This window comes from Schistocerca nitens, chromosome 9 (genome assembly GCF_023898315.1).
Source record: "Schistocerca nitens isolate TAMUIC-IGC-003100 chromosome 9, iqSchNite1.1, whole genome shotgun sequence".
Classification (NCBI taxonomy): domain Eukaryota; kingdom Metazoa; phylum Arthropoda; class Insecta; order Orthoptera; family Acrididae; genus Schistocerca; species Schistocerca nitens.
Genome location: NC_064622.1, coordinates 178588805 through 178611588, shown reverse-complemented (window position 1 = coordinate 178611588; position 22784 = coordinate 178588805). Strand labels below are relative to the sequence as shown.

Below are 22784 nucleotides of genomic sequence, written 5' to 3'. Positions count from 1 at the left end.
GACTCCACAATAAAAGTGTATTACCAGTTTTAACGTATGACTGTGAGAGACGAATTTTAATGCAAAAATAATTCAGTAACTGAAGGAAGCTCAGCAAGCAATGTAGAGATGCATATTGGGAATTACCAGAAGAGATGGGAAAACAATCAAATGGATCATGGAATTCCTTCATACAAGAATTTTGAATGAAGAGGAAGGCACAATTTATTATGGCTGTAAACGAAAATTACATGTATGTGGACAAAAAATGTAATAGATGAGCCAAAGAACTTCTTTACTGGGACCCCACGCATATAGCTGAAGACCACAATGTGTGTGTGTGTGTGTGTGTGTGTGTGTGTGTGTGTTACCCATCATCTATGTTCTGCACTACCTCCACTTTATTGCAAATGTAGCAACAACCATGACTAATGGTTGTGTAATCTTCTTTACACAAAAACAGTAAAATACTATTAAGACTGCTTATCTTATTAAGAAAATTTGGCATGTAAGTTGCTAAGGCAGTCTGCTTCTAATCAACAAAGTCTAGTATTTCACTACAACTGAAGCATCAACTATTCTCCATTCAAAGGAAAATGAACAGAAATAATCTATTTTTGTCTTATCTTAAACAGAATATTGTATTTTTCGACACAAATCTTATACAATTTTAAATGATAAGAGAGAGAAGTTTGAAAGCTTCACAAAGCTTTTATGTCACATAGTAAAAGTGTGCTACCATTATTATAAGTAAAAATGAAACACGGAACTGGTACAACAGAAGGGCATGGATATGGAAGAGAGATACTATAATCATCAAGTCTTATAGAACAAATCTGAGTATCTGACCCACAAAATTCTATTAAGATAGACGAGACTGGCAGCTATTTCAACTTTAGTATGTTTGACTGTGAGTGTGAAGAAGGAAAGAATAAAACCAGTTATAAAAGATGAGTAAAATATTATAGGATGGGGGAATATATACAGGACAAAAACAGCCAGTGGCCCACTGAAGTTCTCATGGGGCTGGAGGCATACCTTCCACATCAGATAAGGAGGCCCTCTCAGTCACTGTAAAAAATAGTAAGAAAGTTATGTTCACAAAATGGTAGGAAGAAGCAAGATGAAACTTTTGGATTCTGGCTATGAGAAATCTACAAGTACAAATTAAAATGTTAGGGGATTACACCTCCCACCAAGCAGGGGCAGTTGGGAGCCTAGCCACATTTGTCCAGAGGCCAGCAAGCAGAGCAAATAGGATGCCTTGGAATGATTAATGGAAATGAATTGAATAACTTACCATAAACAAATTGTATACTGTAAGTTGTAACTAAATTAATGCTCTTCATTCATTTTGAAATGTGACCATGCTGAGGACCATCATCCCTTTAACATTAGTCTACAAATAGTAGGAATATCGAAGGATGTCCTTGCTGATTATTTGTCACCCAACTGTCACCGACTCTATTTGAACATAAATTAATCCATGACCTCTTATCTTAGTATATTTTTCTAGGTTCAGAATATTCCACTGATATATTCTTATGTCCCTACAAACAGAAATTGGTCTTGTTTTTGTCTAGAATTTGAGATCAGCAGACACTGGGCAATTCACTGGTTGTTTTTGTGAGTTTTCCATTCATTATTATCTTCTCTACAGTTTTCATATGATCAAAAGGAATTACATACAAACAGTTGTTTGTAAATTTCAAACATGTTAGAAAGTAATGATTGTTCTAGCAACTCAAACTATCTACTTAAGCACTTAAAATAAAACCTGTTGTGCAGATATGTAGTTCTGCCATATTTTGAATTGCATTTATCAATTCACCTATCCTTGTCACCGTATGGATGATGCAGTCTTATCCATTATGATGAAAGAAAAATTAACACAACAACAAATTCAGTAACTATCATATGGATACTACATGTCAATGATTGGATCTAAAAACTGCAAACACATACAGAAACACTAAAACATTATAATAAACATTTACCTTCCATATCCATCACTGCTTCCACCTCCGCCACGCCCACTATAGTAATCATCAAATGAATCCAGGCTTTCTGGGCTATGATCACGTCGATAACGTCCTTCTTCATCAAAATCTACCCCTCTGCGATCATACCGACTGCGTCGGTCACGGTCACCAGATGAACGTCGGTCTCGGTAATCACGACGAGGTGGTGGTGGATCATCCCGATCATAACCTCCTCCTCCACCACCATAATAGTGGCGATCCCAATCACCACCACGGCGAGATGACTTGTAGTCAGGTGGGCTGCCTCGATGCTTTCCCCCACTCTTGTATCCATTCTCATCGCCATATCGTGATCGTCTGCGATCCCAGTCACGCTCTTCCTGACGTTTGTAGTCCTCATGATCAGAACCATCCCCATCCCCCCAATCCTCCTGCCACGCCTCACCATCATAGTCAGAGTTACGGTGTTTCGATCGACCACCGCCGTACCCTGAACCGTCCATGCTGGCACGTGTCCTGTGGGCAGTACGCAAAAATTAACATATATGACAACAATGCACATTATTCTCAAGGTGGTACGCAGGTAGTATGGTCACAGTGGTAACCCTTCAAATTTTCTTCTGCCTGTGTCAATTTTCACAATAGCACTATCATGCTTGAAGTCTCCTAAATTAATGTTCAGAAACTGAAATCTTTTTATGTGTATGAGATATAAAATCATAGTTAATTCCAAGAAGCAAGATATTTTAAAATATTTTTAAGAAAGAAAAAAAGTCTAATCTGAGTAACTTCAAATAACAAATTTCATTTGAAAACCATTTCTCAAAATTAAGTTCTTTCACACCTACTTCTTCTGATAAAAGAGCCTGTATACTCCAGTTCATTAAAATCAAACCATCACACATGCTACTTTACTTAATATTGCAGAGTTTTGTTCAGTTTATCCTTGTGATACTGATATTTCTTGTTTCAATAAATTACACATTTTAAGATGCCTCAAATAGCTCAAACTTTCAACAATGCAACTAGCAAAACAAAAAATTCCAGCTAAGAGATCAATCTTAATGCCTGACTTTTTTTCTTGGCAATTATTAAGTAAACAAACCTGGACACCCAAATAACAGCTATTTTAAAACTGTGAAAATCTCTGCAAGTCTTTTGAGTGATCTAAGGTAGCTTTATTGTCATGCTTCAATGACTACCAGCAAAGCTTTATCCATGCAAAACGTGGCTCCATATTCAGGTTCCAAAATTTTTTTATGCTAGAAAAATTACATAATATGCAACTACAACAGCCAAAGATATATTGGGCTGCTGCAGTAGGTTACCTGTGTGTCTTTTGAGTCAATGTAGCCTGCAGACTGTTCTTTTTTAAAATCAAAAGATCTCATCATTAACGACTGTATGGCACTAGCCACAGAAAGTTCGCAGACTCTGTCTGCCATCTGTAGGTAACTACAGCATTTTGATCCCTCTTTTCTGCTTATAACTGTGTCTTGCAGTATGTTACTCTGCCCAAATAATCAAATAAAAATATTCTTTGCAACAATCTCCTAAATTCATTGAGTATAGTTTAGACAAATTAGCAGCATTTTATGAACTGAATCATCAATTGGTTGAAGATTACAAGTCAGCTTGGGGGTCCAAGCATGAACCTTAATTATGTCAATTTTTTTACACAAACCCAACTCTTCAACATTTCCTGATTTGCTAACGGTCTTCTTCAATTTCAAACAATCATTTTCAGATACCCTGTTGCAGGAGAGGCAGTGACTGAGATACAATTTAATCAAGATGCATTACACTTCTAAAATGTATGTATGTGCACAAAGTAAAAGTGAATGTAACTGAATGTCAGGTCCATGATAATGGTGCAACTAGGCTCTGAGCTGCAGTGAACTGTGATAGGAATGACACATACATTTGTCCTGTAGATGGTGACACCTGTAGGACCTTACACGGCTATTTTTTTCTCTATTTAATGGTCTGAGGAAAGAGTAAAACTGAAGGGATAAGAAGAAAGTGAAGTTTTCATGTGATTTTTCCACTTTCACCTTTATGTAAAATATTGAATTGAGGATACATACTTACTATAAAGACATTCAGTTTATGCCATTTCGGAAGCATTTTTCATTAACATTTCCCTACATTACTTCAAACATAACAATTTATTCAATACCACCTACAGTCCTGCGAACACTTATGAAACCTTACATATGCCAAGCACAATTCCTAAAAGTTGCCAAGGAATTATGATTGCACACTAGAACCACGCCATCATGTTCCTCAATATCCAGATTTTTTTTTAAAGAAAACCTTTCTGAAAGATTGAAAATGCACTCTGAACTGGGCTGCAAGCTCAGACAGAGAGCTGCTTTTGGAAGAAAAGAATCAAAGTTTGTGTTTCAGTTTAGTGCCCAATTTCCACACAAGACCCCTTATTACAATGTTAACCATATAAAAATAAAAAAAAAAGTTACTCTCCAATTTAATCACAAATCCCTATCAACAAGAGCAACTGTAGAGAATAATTCAATGAAAAGGTTTCATCCTCCAAGGATGACGTTTAATGCATGCAGTGGCACATTTGTTAAGTACTAGTTACTGCAGTACCAACCGTAGTTACTATTAGACTTGGAAATAAAACCAGCCAACTAGTTGCTTTCAAGTATTGTCCATTTATTATATATTTACCTCTAGGATTGATTTTGAATGGTTATTTCCTTACCATTAGATGCCAATGGAATGCCGCAGTCTTTAAAATCATACCTTTTAGATCTCCACATCTTTCTGTGTGTATCCAAGAACTGAGAGGTTCACTTATTTGTCTCTCTCTCTCTCTCTCTCTCACTCCAACTTGATGCCTAAATTGCAGCAGTGCTGGCGTCAGACTGGAGACACACAAGACAGTGAAGCGTATAAATGGACAACACTTAAAAGTAAATAATGGACAAAGTTTTGTTTTTAAGCCTAATAACATTTAGATTCAATTTGGAACATAATGAGTAAATGTTTGCACAATGAGGTATAGGCAAACACTATGCATAGGTCACTGTAAAATTTATGTTTCCTTTCTCCCTGTGAGGTGAAAGTCTGTGACCTAAGAAAATAACAACTTCTTTATATTATTTTATCATATTACTACGCCATCAGATACAAGCAATATAAATTCATAACATTAATGCTGAAGAGTAGGTGTAACAATCACAATTACTTGAATTACATAGCAGATATCTCACAGGATACCATACTAATGTAATCTGGTACTTGTGAAAGTTGTGGCACTATGAAGAAATCACCACAAGCATTAAATTTATGCCACATACAAGTAGAGGAATTAACTACCACTCAAAAATCAAGATATTGAATAGCAGAGACAGATATTTACAAAACGCAAATTTGCAGTTGAACTTCTTGATAAAGTTCTTTGCTAGAATGTGCTCTATCTCTCTCTCTCTCTCTCTCTCTCTCACTGAATTTAACAATTCTCAAGTGCTTATGGAAACAGGACACTTGTGTTCCACGTGCTTATAACTCAAACACGTTAAAACAGCATAGTGACTAGCAATGGACAGGCCATAGTACAAAGAACATTTGAAATTATGTAGGTAATATGGCTCTTTTTGGAACATGATGCCTAAGAGGTGGAAGAAAGAGCATGACTCTGGCTTCACTAACTCCCTCATATAACTGTTAACGAGTGTCCTTTTTTCTCAAATTAAGAATAAAACAATGGAAAATCCAGGATGGAGGGCAGCCAGAGACAGTGGTCATGCATGTGCTAGTTTGTGTGTGTGTGTGTGTGTGTGTGTGTGTGTGTGTGTTTTGTTTACTGTAGAAGAAGGCCTTTTGGCTGAAAGCTCACTAGTTTAGTGGTCTTTCAGTTGTACCTGTCTGCAACTCAATATCTGCACTATACAGTAAATTGTCAATTTAAGAATACACATTTATACTTCACATTGTCATTGACGTCACTCATTTAATATGATGTTTAAAAATGTTACTAAATATTAAATTAACAGAGACACACCTGTAACTATAAACTGTAAGCAACCCACATGCAATTTCTTCAGATAAAACCCTCATTGTGGATTGAGGGCTCCATGCATCAACTAACATGCATTAGGAGCACAACAGCAAACATGTGACATAAGTGTTGGGATTGTACTGGTGTAAGAGAGATGATATAACGTCTATATTATACTGACATGATCACTTATTTTCATAGACCACACAATTTAATAGGTTTTGGGTCATGCCATCATTGAAAATCTGTTAGATACAAAAGAAATAAACAAGGATTTTTTGTTCACAAAGTATATAATTTTACTTATGTATAAAAATATAAAAAGAAAACATGTCACGTTAAAAAGACATAAATATGTAATACCTCTGCATATTTCTAGATACCAATAAACACCATGGAATAGTGCTGTCTGTTTATTCATGTAGCCTATCTATATAAAACAAATTTTCTGATTACAGTAGTGCTAGTGCAATACTCCAGTCATCTTAAAATAAATAACATGGCATTAGCCACAACACACAAAAATAATGAAATTTAGTTTGTGCTATAGTGAGAATGGAACCATTTTAACAAAAGCTGTAATATTATACAATTAGAAAGTATAACATTTAAATTATCTTCCGCTTCCACTGAAAAAATAATATACATTAATTTTTTTTAAAAAAAATGGGGATTATAAAAGATTTAATATAAAAACATATAATTAGGGTATTAAAATACTGACATTAAAATGAAATGTTGGTCATTGGCATCATTATCATCTTTTGGTTCTTTGCTAACACTGGATGCTGACATGGGTCTTGTGCTCATACATGATGGGGCTTGCAGTCAATTCTCACATCCTACGGGACACGGTCTGCCATACTTCCTATACTGTTACATCAATACTTCTCAGAATATGTCAAAATGTCAGTTGAAACCAAAATCATTTAATTCATTTAGCACGAGTTGTGGCCCCCTATTACCATAAATAAAGATTTTCATTTCTTTTTAGTTCATTTTGAAATCTCTGAAGACTTATTGGTGTAGCAATACAGAAAGTGCAGTCAGCCATGTCAGAGTTAAAGCTTAACTGTCCTCTAGAATGTGTACATTGAGTACACTGTGGACATACAGTGCATATTTTGCCACAACCATAATATAAACTCCACAAGTGGCTTTGAGACAGCAACAATACCAATTCAACACACCACTCAACCTGACCCACTCACATTTCTTTAAAATTTGGTAAAAGATGGAAATCTATCAATTTGCAAAGGTATATGGGAATTGTGAAGAAATTTACAGGTCTACAAAGTTCGAACTTTCTGTGAAATTTAAATGCATCTGTTGCTATGTGAATGACTATAATTCTGGTTTTAATACATATACAGCAATGAAACTTGTATCATTCAAAAGCTACTGATATGCAACATCAGGTTTCTAAGGATTTTGACATGAAAGGTCACTGACTTTAAGCTTTTACCTTGAATATCTCAGAACACCCGACCTTCAATTTTTTTTGAATGAAACGTATTGTACTGCCCCAGTATGTTACTATAAACATGGTAAACATCAAGACGGCAGACCGAAGGAGTCATGTCCAAAAATTTATTTCATCAGAAGCAGTACAATAACAAAATACAGTAAGCGGCTGTGTGTTCAGTTTTTTCCTGAACAGCAGCCAATACCAGTCACTATTATTCCGACCAAATATTACATCTATTATTACCAATTATTATTATTATTATTATTATTATTATTATTGATTATTACATTTATCGCTGTGAACAGCCAGAGAGACATTTATTTCAACCTATCATTAGCTTGTTTCATGGGTGTGGCTGGTTTACTCAAACTGCAGTGCACGTGTTAAAAAGAGACTTCAGCCAGAGAGAAAGTACCCACAGCAAAAACTGAAAAAATGCTGGCTCGGCACTGGCACATACTGACTGGGCACAACTGGAAAAGGAAGTGAATGAGAAAAGGTGGAGGCCAAGAAATCATTGCCCGGCTGAAACTAAAGTTTCGCAATTCAGACAATGTGTGTGGCGAAATATAAATTTTGCTTTTACTTCCATAAAGCATGAATATAAGAACAAACAAGAAAAAATACATGCTATGGAGAGCAACACGGTAAGCAGCAGAACATGATATATTAGTATCATCAAGTCCAAAACCAGGTAAAACATTGTGTGAGAGAACCGTTACAATGCGTGCAAGATTTCTACTTTGATCAAAATGCAAGTTGGGTGATGACAGGAGGAAAATACTATGTATCAGTTAAAGAAACTGGAATTGGAGCATATACGCTGAAGCAACTAGTGTTGCACAGTTTTAAGGAAATTTATACATATTTCAAAGATACATGCAGAGAAATAAACATTGAATTCTCAATATTTTGTAAGTTGCAATCAAAGAACTCTCTTTGTGTGTGTGTGTGTGTGTGTGTGTGTGTGTGTGTGTGTGTCTGTTCCAAATGCCCAAGAGTATTAAAACTGACTGACTGGTATGAACAGTACTGACAAAACTGCTTACAAGTATTTCTTAACTACAGGCATAGTATTTATAGAGACCACAAAAAACTCAAAAGACAATTTCATTTAGGTGTTTGCACCAAGTTTACAACAGCTCGTACAACACCAATACCCCCTACAGCACTCATTATCACCCTGCAGCGGTCATTGTTCTTTAAAATCAATAAAGAAAAACTCAAGAGTAAATAAATATTTTGTTATTTGTGATTTTATAGAGAATTACTCTTTCACCATTCAGGGTGAAGTACTTGGAATGCACTGCAATATACCACAACTCACAATTCTCCCATCTGAAGCTTACTAAAGAGATGCAGATACTAATGAAATACATCTTGTGTCGTATGTGGAAATATCTGGCTGCTTTCAACGTGTGTATTCTTCCCAGCATAATTTCACCAATTTCTTAAAATGCTACTTTCCAAGTCCAAAGCACATTTATTATATTACAAAGGGATGAGATTTTAATGTTACAGCAAAATGTTATTTTTTGCTACAGTACATGATAAAGTAATCTTGTGATAGGGTTTTGGAGACTGTCAAGAGATTAACCACATCTGCTAGCCTCAAGTGACCTCACGAAAACCATATTTTGACACTATGGCAGTTGTTTCAGTGGTGCAAAGAAAATATTCATTCATGTGCTTCCCACTGTAGATCGGCTTCCCGTCATGGTAAAGAAAAATTGTCAACCTGAAACAATGTTTCAAGAATACAAGGACATTGCCAGGTACCCATGAGCTTCACTGTTTAGTACCTATTAACAAAGGTATACTGGACAGGGGGGGAGATGGGGAGGAGGAGGGGGAGGAGAGGGCGAGGAGGGAGGGGGAGGAGAGGGCGAGGAGGGAGGGGGAGGAGAGGGCGAGGAGGGAGGGGGAGGAGAGGACGAGGAGGGAGGGGGAGGAGAGGACGAGGAGGGAGGGGGAGGAGAGGGCGAGGAGGGAGGGGGAGGAGAGGGCGAGGAGGGAGGGGGAGGAGAGGGCGAGGAGGGAGGGGGAGGAGAGGGCGAGGAGGGAGGGGGAGGAGAGGGCGAGGAGGGAGGGGGAGGAGAGGGCGAGGAGGGAGGGGGAGGAGAGGGCGAGGAGGGAGGGGGAGGAGAGGGCGAGGAGGGAGGGGGAGGAGAGGGCGAGGAGGGAGGGGGAGGAGAGGGCGAGGAGGGAGGGGGAGGAGAGGGCGAGGAGGGAGGGGGAGGAGAGGGCGAGGAGGGAGGGGGAGGAGAGGGCGAGGAGGGAGGGGGAGGAGAGGGCGAGGAGGGAGGGGGAGGAGAGGGCGAGGAGGGAGGGGAAGGAGAGGGCGAGGAGGGAGGGGAAGGAGAGGGCGAGGAGGGAGGGGAAGGAGAGGGCGAGGAGGGAGGGGGAAAGGGGGGGAGAGAGATGAGGGGGGGCAAGGGAGAGGGACAAGGGGGGAGAGATATGGGGGAGGGGGAGAGAGAGACATGGGGGAGGGGGATGAGGGGGACAAGGGAGAGGGACAAGGGGGGAGAGAGATATGGGGGAGGGGGAGAGAGAGAGAGATGGGGGAGGGGGAGAGAGAAAGAGAAGGGGGAGGGGGGAGAGAGAGAGAAAGAGAAGGGGGAGGGGGAGAGAGAGAGATGGGGGAGGGGGAGAGAGAGAGAAAGAGAAGTGGGAGGGGGGAGAGAGAGAAAGAGAAGGGGGAGGGGGAGAGAGAGAGAAAGAGAAGGGGGAGGGGGAGAGAGAGAGATGGGGGAGGGGGAGAGAGAGAGATGGGGGAGGGGGAGAGAGAGAGATGGGGGAGGGGGAGAGAGAGATGGGGGAGGGGGAGAGAGAGATGGGGGAGGGGGAGAGAGAGATGGGGGAGGGGAAGAGAGAGATGGGGGAGGGGGAGAGAGAGATGGGGGAGGGGAAGAGAGAGATGGGGGAGGGGGAGAGAGAGATGGGGGAGGGGGAGAGAGAGATGGGGGAGGGGGAGAGAGAGATGGGGGAGGGGGGAGAGAGAGATGGGGGAGGGGGGGAGAGAGAGTTGGGGGAGGGGGGGAGAGAGAGTTGGGGGAGGGGGAGAGAGAGAGATGGGGGAGGGGGAGAGAGAGAGATGGGGGAGGGGGAGAGAGAGATGGGGGAGGGGGAGAGAGAGAGATGGGGGAGGGGGAGAGAGAGAGATGGGGGAGGGGGAGAGAGAGATGGGGGAGGGGGGAGAGAGAGATGGGGGAGGGGGAGAGAGGGAGATGGGGGAGGGGGGAGAGAGAGATGGGGGAGGGGGAGAGAGAGAGATGGGGGAGGGGGAGAGAGAGAGATGGGGGAGGGGGAGAGAGAGAGATGGGGGAGGGGGAGAGAGAGAGATGGGGGAGGGGGAGAGAGAGAGATGGGGGAGGGGGAGAGAGAGAGATGGGGGAGGGGGAGAGAGAGAGATGGGGGAGGGGGAGAGAGAGAGATGGGGGAGGGGGAGAGAGAGAGATGGGGGAGGGGGAGAGAGAGAGATGGGGGAGGGGGAGAGAGAGAGATGGGGGAGGGGGGAGAGAGAGACGGGGGAGGGGGAGAGAGAGAGATGGGGGAGGGGGAGAGAGAGAGATGGGGAGGGGGAGAGAGAGATGGGGGAGGTTGGGGAGGCGGAGATGGGGGAGGTTGGGGAGGCGGAGATGGGGGAGGTTGGGGAAGGGGAGGGGGATTCCACTTGTTTAGCGAGCTGAAAGGAGTCAGTGATTGCTATGGTGAAGAAAATGCTGTTAAAAGACGTATGTGGATTTGTTGCCAGTGTGTATAGCAGCTCTTGGTGGATGCATATGTATTAATAATTTTTGGAAAAAAAAGGATTAAGTACAGATCGGCTTCTTGCTTCTGCATCGACCCCACTCTGTCATCAGTGTTTCCAGCCAAACGAGAAACTTGTGTCATCATCAATAGAGAGACATTTTAGTAAGACTGGATCCAATTACAACAAGTGGAAGGACAAACAATTTAATTGGAGACTTGGACGACACATTGCAACAACTTATTTTTTTTTGCTTTTTTTCCCCTCATTGAAGCTACACTGTAAATGGTTGGTTATACCGATAAAACTATATGAACTACATTTTCGTACAATTTTACTTAGGAATTGTGGTTTTTAATAATTTTTGTTTCACGTTTATGCACTATCTTCTGCATTTTCATAGTTTACTGATGCTGACAAAATAAATTTTTGGGCATGATGACTGGTCTGCCATCTTGATATTTACCACGATTACAACACACTGGAGCAATAAAACATTTTTTTCATAAAAAATCGAAGGTGGACTGTTCTGAGATATTCAAGGTAAAAGGTCAAGTCAATGGTGTTTCATGTGCACTCATTATCTTTTCAATGATATAGTGGTCATTTATGTTGGGACAGATTCACATAAATGTCATCACACAGTTTCCAAAATGCTAGATCGTTACTCACTGTAAAGCTGTCATGTTGAGATACAGACAGGGACAAAGGAAAGTCTGTTACACATTCAGCTTTCGGCCAATGACTTCAGAAACAAAAACGCCCGCGCGTTCATGCACGCGTGCGCGCTGCTCATGCACTCACGCACGCACGCACGGTCGCGGGCCCACGCACGCACGCCCCCCCCCACCCTTCTTCTCATGCGTACACGATTGCCCTCTCTGGCAGCTCGGCCGAAAGCTAAATGTCTGACAGTATTTTCATCGAGCCTGTCTGTGACTCAACATTTTTCCTTTACAGTGAGTAGCAATCTATCCTTTTCCTAATACTGTTGATATCCAACCTGGAGTTTCAACAGTTTGACACAATTTCCAAACTTAGATGGCCCCAGTGACTTTCTTTACAACTGTCATATGTGTCTGCAAATTGATAGTGATCTGGTTCATTGACTGCACCAAATTTGAAAGAAATCTGAGGTGGTCAGGTTACAGCTATTTTCCAGGTTTAGCACCTTTGCCACATGACGTGTTATCAAAAAATGCAGTGAATAATTCTATTAGAAGAAAATGCTTTCATGAAATTTGATTTTATGTCCTTCAAAGTACTGTCCTTGGCTAGCAATGCACTTATCCTAACACTGAATCCACGACTGGAAAACATTTCTGGAGCGCTTCTTCTGGATGGGCGTTCAGCTGCCCTGTCTTGGTCCTCTCACTATCAGGAATGGTGTGAAAATGTTTTCCATTAAGCACTGTTTAATTTCTGGGAAGAGCAAGGAGTGCTTTGTGCTGAATCTGGTGAGTAATGTAGATGTGGACAGACTGAAAAACTTTTTCCAGCCAAAAGCTTGGGAATCAAAAGTGAGGATTGTCATGATGGAGAAGGAAGCCATAGGCCCATTATTCTGGTCTCTTTCTCTGTACAGTTTCGCTAACATTGCAGTATGCACTAGTAAAATTCAGAATTTACAGTTGTTCCCCTTGTAATGAACTCTGATTCCACTATGCCTCCAAAATTGGGAAACTGGCATGACTTGGATATCGATTTTGACTGACATGCCTTTTCAGGATGAAAAGATGCACTAGTTTTCCATTGGGAACACTGAATTTTCATCTCATCTCAGATTCATACCCATAGACCCAAATTTCATCTCCAGTTACAATTTTGGACACGAAGTCCTGATTTGAATGAAGGCAATCCTTCGATTCATTTCCGCTTTTAAATCGATCATACCAGCTATAAACAGTCTTTGGAGTTACACCATTATCGTCATACACCTATTTCCATATTTCATGAGTTTTTTGGCACTTTTTTGCAACTTGAAGCAGAATTTAATGTTCACGTGATTTTCGAAATCCATGATGAATGACAGACATGGTAAACACAACCTCAGTGTAGTGTCTCTGGATGCTGACTGACAAGTCAGAACATGTTTCAACTTGACGCTGCCTGTCCCAGTGGATCAAGCTACTGGACATTATCTTAAATGGTTGTAGCATCAGCAGCTGCTGCTAAAAAATTCATTCATCATGTTTTTTAATAACACCTGCTATTTTGTAAGAATTAATGTTGTGTGTTTTAGAATCCCTATTTTTATTTATGTATTTCATTTTTTTTAAATTTACCATGTTAATTCTACATACTTTCACACCAGAAGAAGAGAGAAAATTGAATGTCATGCTCTCTTACATAATATTACGACTAATGTTAAATCAGTTCCATCATCACACTAATCAATACTTTTGTATAACTTATGCGCAAATTTTAACGTGGAAGGAGTATTGCGCAGTCACTGCCTATCAGCAATATGTTTTATTTAAAGCAGGCTATCTACTGAGGCAGCCTGAATAGTTCACAGCATTTTTAGTATGCAGATATATGAATGAATATCGTGTGCTGATTCTTTTATAGCCAGAATGCATTAAATTGTGTAGTCTACAAAAATCAATCAATACTAATTGGTGCTATTATGATCACATAATTGTATCATGATTTTTTTGTCAATCAATGACAAAATTACCATCTAACGCCTACTGCTGACAAGGTTCATCACATTTTCTGGTCATTATTAGTATCCTTTAGAAAAGGACTGACTTTTCATAGGTGCGGTAATTTAGACAAACAACACTAAATCAAATTTCTATCAGGTTCCGCTAAATACAAGTCCAATAATGTTTGGAACTGACTAGTACAATTCTTTAATCTCATGAATACTTTAAATACATCAATGAGAAAAAAATCACAACACCAAGAAGGAATTGTGTGATACAAATAAAAGTTAGTACGCGTGTTTGTATATATGGAAGATGACTTCTAACCAAATTTCATTCCACCCACATAAGAGTGGCATTACCAGCATCACTATGAGGATGCAAATCAGGTTTCGTTTAAATACTCGCTGTAACAATCACGAGTGTGTGTTAGGGCAGTATTATATTATCATATTTCTTTGTCAAAGCTGATGTGTCAAATATTTATGTCAAATAAATTTGATGGTGTAATAGGGATCTTTGTCAAATCTCACCTGTTGTCAAATAAGTGTGATCAAATCTAGGGCCTCACTGTAGATTTGATCATAGAAGTCACTTGTCTCCTGTTCACGGCAATGTGAAATGTTACCACTTGAAGTGCTTGCATCGTTGCAGCGTTCTGTCACCAGTAGTGTGTTTGTAAACATGGCTGCGTTAATTTGTGTGTGCCGTCAAATCTGGCAGGTCGATACACACACAAACAAACACAAACATACACACGAAATTCTAACTTTCGCAACCAATGGTTGCTTCGTCAGGAAAGAGAGAACGAGAGGGAAAGATGAAAGGATGTGGGTTTTAAGGGAGAGGGTAAGGAGTCATTCCAATCCCGGGAGCGGAAAGACTTACCTTGGGGGAAAAAAGGACAGGTATACACTTGCACACACACACACACACACACACACACACACACACACACATATCTATCCGTACATACACAGACCAGTCCCGATGAAGCAACCGTTGGTTACGAAAGCTTGAATTCTGTGCGTGTGTTTCTATTTGTTTGTGTGTCTATCAACATACCAACGCTTTCGTTTGGTAAGATACATCATCTTTGTGTGTGTGTGTGTGTGGGTGTGTGTGTGTGTGTGTGTGTGTGTGTGTGTGTCTATATATATATATATATATATATATATATATATATATATATATATATATATATATATTATGGGAAAAATAAAAATATATTTAAAAACAAAGATGATGTGACTTCCCATACAAAAGCACTGGCAGGTCGATAGAAACACAAACAAACACATTCATACACACAAAATTCTAGGTTTCGCAACCAATGGTTGCTTCGTCAGGAAAGAGGGAAGGAGAGGGAAAGACGAAAGGATGTGGGTTTTAAGGGAGAGGGTAAGGAGTCATTCCAATCCCGGGAGCGGAAAGACTTACCTTAGGGGGAAAAAAGGGACGGGTATACACTCGCGCACACACACACACACATATCCATTCACACATATACACACACAAGTAGACATCTCACAAGCAGACATCTTTAAAGACAAAGAGTTTGGGCAGAGATGTCAGTCGAGGCGGAAGTGAAGAGGCAAAGATGTTGAATGGCAGGTGAGGTATGAGTGGCGGCAACTTGAAATTAATGGAGATTGAGGCCTGGTGGGTAATGGGAAGAGAGGATATATTGAAGAGCAAGTTCCCATCTCCGGAGTTCGGATAGGTTGGTGTTGGTGGGAAGTATCCAGATAACCCGGACAGTGTAACACTGTGCCAAGATGTGCTGGCCGTGCACCAAGGCATGTTTAGCCACAGGGTGATCCTCATTACCAACAAACACTGTCTGCCTATGTCCATTCATGCGAATGGACAGTTTGTTGCTGGTCATTCCCACATAGAATGCATCACAGTGTAGGCATGTCAGTTGGTAAATCACGTGGGTGCTTTCACATGTGGCTCTGCCTTTGATTGTGTACACCTTCCAGGTTACAGGACTGGAGTAGGTGGTGGTGGGAGGGTGCATGGGACAGGTTTTACACGGGGGGCAGTTACAAGGATAGGAGCCAGAGGGTAGGGAAGGTGGTTTGGGGATTTCATAGGGATGAACTAACAGGTTACGAAGGTTAGGTGGATGGCGGAAAGACACTCTTGGTGGAGTGGGGAGGATTTCATGAAGGATGGATCTCATTTCAGGGCAGGATTTGAGGAAGTCGTGTCCCTGCTGGAGAGCCACATTCAGAGTCTGGTCCAGTCCCGGAAAGTATCCTGTCACAAGTGGGGCACTTTAGTGGTTCTTCTGTGGGGGATTCTGGGTTCGAGGGGATGAGGAGGTGGCCCTGTTTATTTGCTTCTGTACCAGGTCGGGAGGGTAGTTGCAAGATGCGAAAGCTGTTGTCAGGTTGTGGGTGTAATGGTTCAGGGATTCCGGACTGGAGCAGATTCGTTTGCCACGAAGACCTAGGCCGTAGGGAAGGGACCGTTTGTTGTGGAATGGGTGGCAGCTGTCATAATGGAGGTACTGTGGCTTGTTGGTGGGTTTGATGTGGACGGACGTGTGAAGCTGGCCATTGGACAGGTGGAGGTCAACGTCAAGGAAAGTGGCATGGGATTTGGAGTAGGACCAGGTGAATCTGATGGAACCAAAGGAGTTGAGGTTGGAGAGGAAATTCTGGAGTTCTTCTTCACTGTGAGTCCAGATCATGAAGATGTCATCAATAAATCTGTAACAAACTTTGGGTTGGCACGCCTGGGTAACCAAGAAGGCTTCCTCTAAGCGACACATAAATAGGTTGGCGTACGAAGGGGCCATCCTGGTACCCATGGCTGTTCCCTTTAATTGTTGGTTTGTCTGGCCTTCAAAAGTGAAGATGTTGTGGGTCAGGATGAAGCTGGCTAAGGTGATGAGGAAAGAGGTTTTAGGTAGGGTGGCAGGTGATCGGCGTGAAAGGAAATGCTCTATCGCAGCGAGGCCCTGGACGTGCGGAATATTTGTCTATAAGGAAGTGGCATCAATGGTTACAAGGATGGTTTCCGGGGGTAACAGATTGGGTAAGGATTACAGGCGTTCGAGAAAGTGGTTGGTGTCTTTGATGAAGGACTCACAGTGAAGAAGAATTCCAGAATTTCCTCTCCAACCTCAACTCCTTGGTTCCATCAGATTCACCTGGTCCTACTCCAAATCCCATGCCACTTTCCTTGACGTTGACCTCCACCTGTCCAATGGCCAGCTTCACACGTCCGTCCACATCAAACCCACCAACAAGCAACAGTACCTCCATTATGACAGCTGCCACCCATTCCACAACAAACGGTCCCTTCCCTACAGCCTAGGTCTTCGTGGCAAACGAATCTGCTCCAGTCCGGAATCCCTGAACCATTACACCCACAACCTGACAACAGCTTTCGCATCTTGCAACTACCCTCCCGACCTGGTACAGAAGCAAATAACCAGGGCCACCTCCTCATCCCCTCGAACCCAGAATCCCCCACAGAAGAACCACTGAAGTTCCCCACTTGTGACAGGATACTTTCCGGGACTGGACCAGACTCTGAATGTGGCTCTCCAGCAGGGACACGACTTCCTCAAATCCTGCCCTGAAATGAGATCCATCCTTCATGAAATCCTCCCCACTCCACCAAGAGTGTCTTTCCGCTGTCTACCTAACCTTCGTAACCTGTTAGTTCATCCCTATGAAATCCCCAAACCACCTTCCCTACCCTCTGGCTCCTATCCTTGTAACCGCCCCCGATGTAAAACCTGTCCCATGTACGCTCCCACCACCACCTACTCCAGTCCAGTCCTGTAACCCGGAAGGTGTACACAATCAAAGGCAGAGCCACATGTGAAAGTACCCACGTGATTTACCAACTGACATGCCTACACTGTGAAGCTTTCTATGTGGGAATGACCAGCAACAAACTGTCCATTCGCATGAATGGACACAGGCAGACAGCGTTTGTTGGTAATGAGGATCACCCTGCGGCTAAACATGCCTTGGTGCACGGCCAGCACATCTTGGCACAGTGTTACACCGTCCGGGTTACCTGGATACTTCCCACCAACACCAACCTATCCGAACTCCGGAGATGGGAACTTGCTCTTCAATATATCCTCTCTTCCCGTTACCCACCAGGCCTCAATCTCCATTAATTTCAAGTTGCCGCCACTCATACCTCAACTGCCATTCAACATCATCTTTGCCTCTTCACTTCCGCCTCGACTGACATCTCTGCCCTAACTCTTTGTCTTTAAATATGTCTGCTTGTGAGATGTCTGCTTGTGTCTGTATATGTGTGGATGGATATGTGTGTGTGTGTGTGTGTGTGTGTGTGTGTGTGTGTGTGTGTGTGTGCGCGCGAGTGTATACCCGTCCCTTTTTTCCCCCCTAAGGTAAGTCTTTCCGCACCCGGGATTGGAATGACTCCTTACCCTCTCCCTTAAAACCCACATCCTTTCGTCTTTCCCTCTCCTTCCCTCTTTCCTGATGAGGCAACAGTTTGTTGCGAAAGCTTGAATTTTGTGTGTGTGTTTGTGTTTGTTTGTGTGTCTATCGACCTGCCAGCGCTTTCGTTCGGTAAGACACATCATCTTTGTTTTTAGATATATCTAAAAACAAAGATGATGTAACTTACCAAACAAAAGCGTTGGTATGTTGATAGAGACACTAACAAACACAACACACAAATTTCTTGAATTTTGAGTGTGTGTTTGTGTTTGTTAGTGTCTCTATCAACATACCAACGCTTTCATTTGGTAAGTAATAAAAATAGTTCTTAATGCACATAAAATGTATTGAACATTTATTTACTTTCAGATATTGGTCTTTTAGTGACTTATAAACTGCTTCACACATTTCAGGGATTATTTTAGTTAATGTACACTGTGGTATTCAAGTGCTGTACTGTAAGCTAGTGTAACTCTCTCCTACAGCAAGAAATCGATGTGTTACTGTGAGCCTGTCTTCTGCAGATATAGCAGTTCTTAATTGAGTATTGGGCTTTGTGATTTGTGACACACTTCACTGAGCAAATACTGAAATGTATGCTCATCCATTCTTGAGTAATTTATGTATCACTTCACGTCCTTCACTAGAAGCTCATGTTGAGTTGATGTTAGTCATGAATGCCTTTAAGGTGACAAATACTCCATTATGAACACCTCACTGAGTTTGAACGAGATCATGTAGTATAGCTACAAGAAGCTGGATGTTCTTTCTGCGATATGGCAAAAAGACTTGGCAGCAATGTAGTCACTGTACTTGGTTGCTAGCAGCAGTGGTGCCAGTGATGGCCGTGTATTGGTCGAGGGCCCGTAACCAAGTCTGTAAGCTAAACACACTGGACCTGGGATTATGGTGTGGGGTGCAATATCATATGACAGCAGGAGCACTCTCATGGTTATCCCATGGACACTGACTGTAAATTTCTTCATCAATCTGGTGATTTGAATGGTTGTGCTGCCATTCATAAACAACATACCTGGGGCTATTTTCCAACAGAATAACACCCACCTACTGCTGTTGTAACCCAACATGCTCTACATAGTGTTAACATATTGCCTTGGCCTCTCAAATATATCTTCCATCGAGCACATATGGGAAATCACTGGACAAAAACTCCATGGCACTACCGAGAGGGAAGACCATCATGTTCAGCATATGGCTCCCGTGCATCGTACTGCATGTACAGCAGCAATATGAGCAGCAGTTGGCTCCACAGTGACACAATGGACTGTTACAAACAGCATTAACCATCCCTTTATTGACAGGCCGACTGCAACAGGCATGGAACTCTATCCCACAAATTGACAAATGGCACCTGTACAATGCAATGCATACATGTTTGCATGCTTGCATTCAACATTTTGGTGGTTACACCAGTTTTTAATTTACCAGCATTTCACATTTGCAATGGCTATCTTGCGTGTATATTAACATGTGATCTTGCAATGTTTATCAGTGAAATATGTTACTTAGACAATTGTATTCCCAAAATTTCATTACTCTAGACTGATTATTTTTTGGTGCTCCAACTCTTTTCCATCGGTGTATTAAGCAGGCAATTAAAAAAAATTAAAAAAATCAATTTTTGAAGAAAATGTAAAAACACAGACTGTCCATGATGTTAAGGTGTTTGTCATAGTACATTGAAATGGTGTCTGTCTTCAGAAATTAAGTTGACTGAACTATTGGTGATGATCACTCACTTCTGCAGCAATGGGTATCAAAGAGCTGTAGAGTCTGTTGGAAGCACTTGGCGTGTCAACACCTCAGGGGCATATGTTGTTCCTCACAGATGTATTCTTGATTATTTAGAATTTTATATTATTTTGTCATTTTACTCTATGTGTCCAAAAAAGGTAGAATTAAAGATTTGAGCCTTTGAGAGTTATTAATTTTTAGAATTTCCAAAACTGTGCAACTTTTTTTGCATTCTAACACCTTAGAACGTTCATATCTCTCGTGAACTATTTTACTTACAGACTTCAAATTTGCTTAATTTTATTCATTTCTTACCAGCTTTGAAAGTATGTACTACTTGACCACAGTCCTAAAAATGCTAAGTTTTTCCAAACCAATATCTTTTAAATATTTAAAATTTAAAACTGAAATTTTTATGTTGAAAAACATCTATTTTTTTCATACACTGTTTATTAACGCGTGTGCCAAATTTCATAATGGTATTCCTAAACCCAATGAAATTAATTTTATTTTACTGCAATTTGCTACGATAACTGTACCGCAATTGCCAATGGCTTGCAAGCTGAATCATAAAAGCACAGCTAAAATGAAATAATTGTGCACTAATTAAGCACACTTCGAATTCTCATCTTAAAAATGTAGTAAATCATGCCAAACAATGACACGTCTAATTAATGGTCAGGATATTACGTATTTTTCATTTTATATAACATTTCATTTAAGTTTAAAGCGCTACCAGTATGTAAAAAAAATCTTCATGTTCACTTTCACTGAATCAGTAGAGATGATGATGACGGAAAAGTTTTGTGGGTACGACAGCAGCAAGATCTTTAGCACCTGCTCGGAAGTATAATGAGACAAGTGTAGAGGAAAACTGTAAAATCACCGAAATGAGAACTGCAAATAAAAACACACACACAGAGGAACGAAAATCATGAAGGCTGATCGAAAACACAGTAAAAGGAAAAACCTGTGTAAAGAATTAAAAGAAGACAGCAGAAACCTACAATTGACTGATCGCTGGAATTAAAGGGGAAGAGAAAGCCACTCTGCAACACAATAACACCTCCACAGTCTAAAAGCTTAGGGCAGGCTCCACACGTATTACAAAATTCATACTTGTCTCATCATCAGATATAATAAATAGATCCTCACCTAGATTCACCTCTGCTGGCTTGTCTCAAAATAAAATGCACTCAGTTAGAATGTGGCATACACTGACTTGCACACCACAGGTACCACAGACAGGGAGGTCTTCTCGCTGGAGTAAAAAGGGGACAGAGCCCAATTCTGAGGCATGTTAGGTCAGGGTCACCTCTTCTCGCCACAGCGACTGGCCTGATGATATCAACAGCTGGGCAGTTGACGTCACTGAGTGCAGCTTATTGTCCATCATTGCCAGCCACTCCTCCCATAACAGAATGGATCTGCGACTCGTGTGTAAAATGACAGCCTGCAGGGGAATGGCGTATTCTGTAATATATTATGTTCCCTGAACGCCTCCTTGTCAGATTCGCTGGCTTTTTCATACCCCAAATCCCCACATGCTCTGGTACGCAGCACAATGATACCTCCTTTACCCACCACTGTGGGAAGTACAGATGGTCATATATGAGTTGGACCAATATCTCTTCTGGGTAAACGTGCTGCAACAATTGTACTGTACTAGGGGAATTGGAGCAGAAGAGAAACTGTATCCCCTAAAGACACCTCACCCACTCCAATACCTCCAGCATAGCGTGGAGCTCTACAGAAAAGACAGTATACATATGAAGAATCCTGAAGATACAGTCAGGGAATATGACTTAACAGCCAAAGCACTCCCATTGTTGTGAATCATCTGTGCACACAACCGTACAACTGTGACACCTATCATTTGGTTAAAAAACAGAGACTGAGTCTCAACATTCAGAGTGCAATCTTTCTAAAAAATCTGTCAAAACTAAAATTTGACTCTAAACTTACATAGCTGCCACAAATGTGGATAAAAAGTGGCCAGGATATTGTTGCAATCCTTTAAAAATAAACATTTACTGACGGAGTGAGGATGTTAGGAAGGAACTTCTCAGATTGACATAACCATGTAATAAAGAATGCAAGAATATCTGCACTTTATGTAAACTAAAATTATCTACAGAAAGGTAACCAGGCTGCTGAAAAATGAAAGCAAAGAATCTGATAGAAAAGTAAAGTAAGTTTTAGCAAGTGATAAGCTTGTCTAAAATGGCTTGCGTTTGCTGAACGCCTCCGATTTCAAGAGGGAATCCATAGTAATAAAAAGAAACCTTGTACCATTATAGAAAAAGAATTTAGAGTAAGCAACTACACTGCAAGAAAAACAAAACAGAAAACAGAGGAGGAAAAGGGCGCACACTTGACTTCTGATCCTAAGTGTGGCCAGAACTTGTCTTCAAGAAACAGTTCTGTTAGTGATGAAATGAGTCTTACTGTAATAATGAGACAAATGCTTGGCAAAAACGATTACATTTCTATGGGAAAAAAAGAGGGTCTGTGCACGCCTGGACTTGTTCAAAATGGATTAATTCTAGGGAACCTGAGAGAAGTGTACAAACTTTAAGTAATATATTCATGGTTTTTATTGAGCATGTGTTGTTATGGTATACATTAAAATATTTTCACAGGTAACAGGAGGAATTCAAATCTGAATTCAAATTGAAATGTATAATTTCTAATAATGTTATAAACTGACTGTCACCAAATAA

At 41.1% G+C, this 22784-nt stretch overlaps 1 protein-coding gene across 7 annotated transcripts in view; it reads right to left on the bottom strand.

The window, feature by feature from the left end:
• The window catches only part of LOC126203969 (RNA-binding protein 5-like), a 124681-nt gene that overhangs the window by 79441 nt on the left and 22456 nt on the right, over positions 1-22784 (bottom strand). For 4 of the 7 annotated variants that reach the window (XM_049938387.1, XM_049938388.1, XM_049938389.1 and 1 more), the window contains one exon: positions 1977-2477. In XM_049938387.1, the coding sequence (XP_049794344.1) occupies positions 1977-2464 (488 nt within the window). In that variant the 5' untranslated portion in view covers positions 2465-2477. Of the gene's footprint in view, positions 1-1976; positions 2478-4730; positions 4853-22784 lie in introns of all 7 variants that reach the window. The other 3 variants (XM_049938385.1, XM_049938384.1, XM_049938386.1) reach the window with 1 other exon arrangement.